General features: G+C 48.5%; 1 protein-coding gene across 2 annotated transcripts in view; it reads right to left on the minus strand.

The window, feature by feature from the left end:
- Positions 1-8230, minus strand: part of PHF10 (PHD finger protein 10) — a 25833-nt gene extending 17603 nt beyond the window's left edge. For both annotated transcript variants that reach the window (XM_006876176.1, XM_006876175.1), the window contains exons 1-2: positions 8144-8230; positions 3098-3204 (exon numbers count right to left, since the gene is read on the minus strand). In XM_006876176.1, coding sequence (XP_006876238.1) covers positions 3098-3204; positions 8144-8230 — 194 coding nt within the window. The remainder of the gene's footprint in view (positions 1-3097; positions 3205-8143) is intronic.
- Between the last annotated feature and the right edge of the window lie 59 nt (positions 8231-8289).

The following is an 8289-nucleotide window of genomic DNA, read 5'->3' on the forward strand; positions in this document are numbered from 1 at the left end:
TTGGCCCAGGATCGAACATTGTTTCGTTCTGCTGTGCATGGGGTCGCTATGAGTCGGTTCCGACTCGATGGCACCTGACAACAACAACAACAAGGAACACTCTTTTTAAAAGCTCTGTTGCAAGATCTAAAAGACCAATCATACTCTATATGGACTATAAATAATAGATAACAATTACAGGGCTACTGGGCAGCGGGGATGAGAAAAGGAATGAGATGAGGTCTTGGAGAACACCGCAGCTTATCAGGACGGCTGGCAGTCAGTGAAGAGACACAGGCCCAGGCAAGTCAAGGGGTGCGAGGGGGTAAGACCACCGGGGAAGGCCTCGCAGAGATGGTGGGCAGAGACAGCGGCACGGACACAGCTGGAGCCCTGTCCCCAGAGAAAGACGTGCAGAAGCAGAGAAAGGAGGAACAGCCACCAGAGCCTTCAGGAGATCCAAAGGTCGGGGGACGTGCCCCACAGATGAGGTTGCAGCCAGAAAGCAAACGAGGAGGGCTCCGTGGGGCCTTCTACAGAGTTTACACCGGACTCTGAAGGCCGCCCTCAGAGGGTCTGACTTACAGGACAGAAGAGCGGAGTGAGCACAACAGGAAGATGAAATCAGAGTTTTAGAAAGGAGTCAGAATGGATACAGTGACGACAACGCAAGGACCAGAGTGTTCAGTATGAGCTCCGTGGTGGCTGAGAGCAAAGCAGGGCGTCTGTGGGCCAGTTCGCCAGAGGACAGCTGGAGGGGAAAGGATGACCTCTCCCAGCCAAAGAGGGATCTTGGGGATCCTCAGTTCCTAGTAGAAATGCACTGGGCCAATCTTGCAAATGAAGCATGTCAAACGGAGTAAAGGCCTCTGGGAAACACAGGCAGGAAGCCGTAGCCTCGAGCACACTCTAGCGGTCTCCTTGTCTATCATTACACATTGTTGCTGGTGCCATGGAGTCAATTCCAACTTGCAGCGAGAACAGAACTGGCCCATAGGGTCTCCTAGACTGTCCATCTGTGTGGGTGCAGCTGTCCAGGGTTTTTCCCAAAGAGCTGCTGAGTAAACGCCCAACCTTTCATATGGTGTTGTTGTTAAGTGCCTTCGAGTCGGTTTGACCCACAGCAACCCTGTACAGCATTTAAAAAGAGCGGCTGGTGAGCCTGAACTGCCGACCTTGCAGTCCAGTGCATTAAGCACAGCATCACACCAGGGGTCCCACAACAATAGTAACATTGCAACATCAAATCACTCTTCAAGTCCCGTGTAGAACGAACCTCTCTGGAGAGGGAATTTATTGTGATGTTCTTGCTTCGAGAGGGCAAAGAACAAGCTAAGTCAGAACATCTCATATATGGCAAACACCGCTGAGCCCTTGAACCCTCGTAAGTGCCTCACCAAAAAGTTTCCATGACGTAAGGAGCTCTGGTAGCGTAGTGGTTACGAATCAGGCTGCTAACCTCAGGGTCAGCAGTTCGAAACTACCAGCTGTTCCACAGGAGTAAGATGAGGCTTTCTGTTCCCGTAAAGATTTACAGCCTCGGAAACCCTGTACAGGGTCGCTATGAGTAGGAATCGACTCCATAGCACGTGACCACCATCACCACTTCTGTGAAGAAACCAAGGCTCACTGCTCACAGATGTTCAATCAGGAAAGGGGCAACACTAAGGTCGTTTCCAATTGTACGGAGAAGCTTGTTCTTAGCTCTCATTAAGAGAAAACTTGACATTGAATCCCCTCTCCAGAGACGTGCTAAAAGAAGGACTCGAGGAGGGAGTGATTTGATATTGCAAAGAGGAGACTGGTTTCCTGTCAGCAGGACAGCAGTCAGGACAGCTATTAGGTGGTAAAGAATGCTTATGCCAAAGCTGCCCGTTCCATGGCAAATCCTTCTCAGTTGACTCTTCATAAAACCACTGTGGAATCGGTATGGTATTAGTCCTGAACCCGACTAGAGACTTCGATGGTGGGACTCTAGAATGGCAGATAAATGCACTGGACGGCTAAGTACAAGGTTGGCAGTTCAAACCCGAGAAAGAGAAGGCTCCCCCAAAGACGCACAGCCTCGGAATCCTATACAGGGTCATTATGAGCACTTATTTATATTGAGTACAATATGACCCCGAGCTCCTTCCTTAAGTCAGAGCCAACCAATAGTGGACCGAAAACATTCTGAAAACAGTAAAAAGCACGCACTGCCGCAGAGGCTACCCAGCGCCTCAGTGCTATTTACAGAGCACGGACGTTACAGGAGGCAGTGTCTGTGGTGCGACAGGGTGGTCACTGGACTACTAACCACAAGGTCAGGTTCACATCTACAACTCCCCCTTGGAAAGCCACACAGGATTGCTAGGAGTCAGAAGTGACTTGACGACACCTAACATTAGACCTGCAGGGAATCGAGCTATGGCTTCTAGTATATAGACTGCACGCTGGTTAAAACGCTGATATTCTGGCATGATACACACATCAAGGGCTTGAGCGTTATGGATTTTGGCATCTGCAGGCCCGAACGCCCATCGCAGGAGCTGACTACGTGTCTAAATAGACACAACAGTCATTGCATTAACTAAAACTCTACCCAACACATTTCTCCTGGAATGTCTGTGAACATCTCCACATCGTCTTCATCCTAACGTCACATAGGGTAGCAGAACCAGCAGCCAGCCAGGAATTCTGAGATCTCCTGGCTTCCGCTACGTCCCTGCTATGTGATCTCTGTCACCACATTTGAATCTTCGATTTTAAAATCTAACATCAACAAATCCCAGAACACAAGAAGCCTTAAAATACCCACCACATGCATGCATTTCCCTGTAGAGAAAGACCCGCAGAGTTCTAACACCAGACGTTCCTAGTAGCTGCACATCGGTCAATTTACTGAAAACCATCAAACTGTGCACTTCAACGGTGAATTAATCACAGGATATAAATGATCTCTCAATGACGCTGTTCTGAAAAGTGACCACAGACACAGCTGTCAGTAGCAAAAGCAACCCTGGTGTCCCACTGCAAGCCACAGGAAAATGCCCTGGAGTGTCGGCCACCTGGGCTGCGGCTGGAGCGAGAGGGGAAGAACACTCTACACAGACGTGACTCAGCCAGAGCAGGCCGGTACCTGAGGTCCTGACTAGAAGTCTCGCAACTCCGAGAGCTATCTCCTGAGCCGGTCCGCCTCCTTTTCGATGGCTGGGTTCCATCGTTGGAATGATCTTCAGTGTCACCCTGTACGTCCAAGAGAGAAGAAGAAACCATCAGACACCCAAACAAACGACTAGGCGTCTTCCAAAACTTGCTAGAAGGTCATCAAGTTAAAAATTCTCAGAGGACCAATCAGACAAAGTGAACTGGCTATTATAATTGTTGTTAAGTGCCATCGAGTTGATGCCGACTCACAGCAACCCTTGTAGGGTTTCCAAGGAGCAGCTGGTGGGTTTGAACTGCCGACTCTGTGGCTTAAAGTTCCACAGTTTGAAGGCACTGATCCTACACCACACCAGGAGTCCCCATAGTTGCGGCTGTTGTTGTTCAGTGCTGTGAGTCAGGGCCGATTCATAGCGATACTGCACAGGGTTTCCGAGGCTTGAAATCTTGGCAGGAATGAAAGTCTCATCTTTCTCCCGTGGAGCAGCTGGTGGGCTCATATTCATGACACGTTCTATGAAATAGGACATTATAATAAGAGCACCTATCATAATTAAAAGACGCTCTGGGAGCATAGTGGATTACGAGCTGAGCTGCTAATGGAAAACGCAGCTGTTCGACCCTACCAGCCGCTCTGTGTGAGAAAGATGCAGCTTTCTGCTCCCATAAAGATTTACAGCCTCAGAAACTCTATACAGGGTCACTAGGAGTCGGAACCAACTCCATGGCACATAACCAACAGCACGACCTTTATAATTAAAAGGGCCAAATATCTGACACAAGCAAGACCTGCAACGAAAGTCACAACTGCTCACCAACAAAATCAAAAACAGAAAATGTTTAGTTAACCTATATGTCTATATCCTCTTTCAATATCTTAACAAACAGGTTCAAACTCCCTCTACTTTTAATACATAAAAATTGCTGCCTCATTTTCAGCTTAAAGTAACCTTTGCTGCCCTTGCCAAGAAAAAAACATGTACGGATAATTTACAGTGTTTAACTCATCTTCTAATATAGACCTTCTTTCATAAGACAAGCATTAGTAAGTTCAGAGACCAGAAAGAAGAGGGGGTGGGGGAAGTGTGCTTTATCCAAGAGACTGGTTCTGCCGATGGGCAAAGTGGCACTGAATGTGGGCACAGCCCGAGTGGTGACAGAATAGCACACAGATGAGAGCACACGGGAGGTCTCTCTAGTTAGGTGCAGTGGAGTCGGTGCCACCTCATAGGTGGACAACAAAGCCCTGCTGTGTGCATGCACTGTGGGACCTCTGCGTCAGTCCATCACGTGAAGACTCTCCTCTTTTCTGCTGACCCTCCACTTCGCCAGGTAGAACGTTCTTCTCTGGCGATTAGTTTCTCCTAAGGTGAAGCCTCGCCATCCTCTTTCTAAGAGGCATTTGGGCTGTACTTCTTCCGACACAGATTCAGTCCGTGGCATAGTCAATATTCTCCCCGCGAACACAACAGGCTTCTAAGACTTTTCTAATGGGCTACTTTACGTACTTACGTCCCTGTGAGAAGTGAGGCTACTAGAACTAACAAAAAGGTAACAATCCCAACTGTGTTAAATACTTTTCTTGTATTATAAAAACTTAGCAAAAATACACCCTAAAAAAGCATCCATCTGTATAGCTGTCCACCAAAAAACTGAAGCCAAACCATAGTCATACATTCCATTCCAACTCACAGCAACCCTATACTGGGTTTCCAAGACACAAATCCCTATGGGTGCAGGCAGCCTCACCTTTCTCCCAGGTAGCTGCAGAACATGTAACCCTCCCCGCTACCAACCACTGAATGAAATACATTATATGACAAGAATATCAAGAGTGGGGCCAATGGTGAACTTGTTCTGGGGCGAACTGAAAGGTTTCAGACCAGGCCTTGATAGCTACTTGTGAAAAATCACCCATTTAAATTCTACAGAGGAAAGTTCTATACACATGGAGTCACAATGAGTTGGAAATGACTGAGGACAGTTTGTTTTTCACTGGTTGCATTCTGCTATTCCATTATAGAAATGAGAAAACAGATTTATTCATATATGACAGCTTCAAAGGGTGTCTACTTATACTTCACTGACTACGCCAAGGCATTCAACTGCGTGCATCCTCAACAAACAATGGATATTTCGAATAATGGCGATTCCAGAACACTTGATTGTGCTCATGAGAGGAACCTGCACACAGACCAAGAGGCAGTTGTTCAAACAGAACAAGAGGATACTGAATCATTTTAGAATCAGGAAAGGTGTGTGCCAGGTTCGTATTCTTTCACCATACTTATTCAATCTGTATGCTAACCAAATAACCCAAGAAGGTGAATTCTATGAAGAAGAGTAAGGCATCAGAACTGGAGGAAGACTCTAATGATCTACAGTATGCTTGCTAAAAGGGAAGAGAACTTGAAAATATTTACTGATGAAGATCAAAGGTTACAGCCTTCAGTATGGACTGTACCTCAATGTAAAGAAAATGAAAATCCTCACCACTGGGCCAATAAATAATATCATGATAAATGCAGGAAAGATTGAAGTTGTCACAGACTTCAATTCGCTTGGATCAACCATCAACACTCATGGAAGCAGGAGTCAAGAAATCAAAGGATACATTGCATTCTTTTTCAGAAGGGCCCTCTTTAAAGGATTCAAGAGCCAAGATGTCAGTCGGAGGACTAAGGTGCACCTGACCCAAGCCACTTCATTTTCAGTAACCTCATATGCACGTGAAAGTTGAACACTGAGTAAGAAAGATCATAGGGGAATCTACACATCTGAGTTAAGGTGTTGGAGAAGAATATTCAAAGTCCTTGGACTGTATCATGTACAAGTACCGAGTACAGCCAGAATACCACTTAGAAGCCATGATGGCCAGACTTCATCTCTCATTCTTTGAACATATTATCAGCAGGGACCAGTTCCTGGAGAAGGACTTCATGCTAGGTAAAGTGGAGGGTCAGGGGAAGAGGACAACCCCCAAGGACATGAACACAATGACAGGAGCACTGGGCTCAAGCTCAACAAAGACCGTGAGGGTGTGGCAGGGCCAGACAGTGCTTCGGTCTGTTGTGCACAAGGTCACAACGGCATCTAACACTAACAACAACACGGGCGGCCAGAAGAACACACTTAGAAGTGGGTTAGAAGAAGTACAACTACAATGCTCGTTTGACACGAGGGTGGCAAGAGTTCATCTCTTGAACCATGGATGAAGAGACCAGTCAGGAAAAAGAATGGATACTTAGAAAAGTGGAGGGTCAGAGAACCAGAGAAGACCCCCAACAAGATGAACTAACACAGTGGTGTGACAACAGCCTTAACATTAACAATTGTGAGGATGGCATAGACTGGGCTGTGTTTTCTTCTATTGTTCAATGGCACCTCACAACAACAACATAAAAGAAGCATTCAAATGAAAGCACTTTTTTGTATATTTCTATTAATACAATTAGCCAGGCAGGATCTGCAGAGCAGTCTGCATGCATCTAGTCTAAGAAAACTTACACTGAATAAGGATCGATTACTAAAAAAGTTATGGTACAATATTATCAGCACTGGACTGGGAGCCACAAATAAGGTCAGCAGTTCAAACCCACCAGCTGCTCTTCCAAAACCCTATATAGGGTACTCATGAGTCAGAACTGAAGCCACCTGCACTTAATTAAGTAGTAAGACTCCTAGTATGGGGCTGGAGGATCCATCAGCACTGGACTGCAAACCACAAGGTCCACAGTCAGACCTATTAGCTGCTCCTTGAAAACCCCATACTAGGTCACTAGGAGTCAAGAACGGATTCAAAGGCACTTAACAACTTCACCGCTGGAAAGGAACCCTAGTAACCTAGCGCGTTCTAGCTGGGCTGCTAATCACAAGATCAGCAGTTTGAATCTAACCATAGGCTCCAAGGGACAAATATGAGGCTTTCCGCTCCTATAAAATGGACAACCTCAGAAACCCTACAATAGGTTGCTGTAAGTCAGAACCAACTCCAAGGCATCACCTCGATTGTAATGTTTCACACTGAACAGACATAAATCATTTTAAGCACCAGTCTTTTTATGTTTGTGTTTTTGTCGCATGTGAACATTTTAAGGCTTTTTGTGTCAATATGCTCAAGGGTATTTATGGCTAAAAAAATGAGATACTCAAAAATAAAGTTAAAATATGTCTTCAAAAGAGCCGAAACCAGTTCCAGGTGTGTGGTAGCTGTGAGGTGCCATGGAGTGGCTTCCCGCTGAGAGCATTCCTACCTACCTCACTGCCTGCTCTCCCTAGGGACGCCCATTGCATTCTATAAAGTGTTTAATTTAAAAGTTCCCGTGACACTCCTAGACGAAAGAGCATGTGGTCAGCTGACCGTTCTCCAGAGGGGGGGCCACAGAAATATTTGCTACAAGGTAAGCACTGCACTGCTAACTCCAAGGTCGGTTCAAACTCACCAGGCCAATCCTGAGAAACCAGGAGCTTACTGGTCACGCTGGCAGAAATCAGGTGTCCAGCCCTGATGGCTACAGGTGGCTCCCACCTTCACACAGCCCTGCAGGAGGGGCTGGACTGAGCAACCACCCGCGACCCCTTGGGAAGTGCGCCCCTGCTCCAGGGGCCCACTGGGGGCCCGGACAAACTCCAGGCCCAGTGTGCGGGCAGCTGGCCGGTCACTCGGCTCGGACCTACGTCCAGCAGTTGCGGGCGGCGCGCGTCTCCCCGGGCGTTGGGTCACCTCGGGGGCCTGGACGCGGTAGTGAAGCAGCGGGCACGCGCGCCGCCACCAGGAAGAGCGGAGCGGCCTCGGGGCACTTCCACTTCCGGCCAGAAGGACGGTTCTCCCGCGGAAAGTCGGTCGGGCCCGAGCGCTGTGGCCCCCGGACACGGCAGACTTGAGGGCCGCTAAGCAGGAAACGACAGGCCGAGGGAGCGAGAGAAGGGCAGCGCGGGCCGCCGACCGACAGGCCCGAAGACGGGAAGGAACTTCAGGAAAGTCCGGGCCGCGGCCTCCCCGCCCGCCCCGGCTGCTCACCTTCGGGGACGGCGCTCCGGAGGTGACTGTGTCACCGTCGCCCAGGCGCGGGGACAGCGCCGACCCAGGACCGGCCACTGCCGCCATCAGCCCAAGCGCCCCGCGCCGTCGCCGCCGCCGCCGCCGTCGTCTCGTCCCAGCCGCTG

This window comes from Chrysochloris asiatica, unplaced genomic scaffold (genome assembly GCF_000296735.1).
Source record: "Chrysochloris asiatica unplaced genomic scaffold, ChrAsi1.0 scaffold00361, whole genome shotgun sequence".
NCBI lineage: Eukaryota > Metazoa > Chordata > Mammalia > Afrosoricida > Chrysochloridae > Chrysochloris > Chrysochloris asiatica.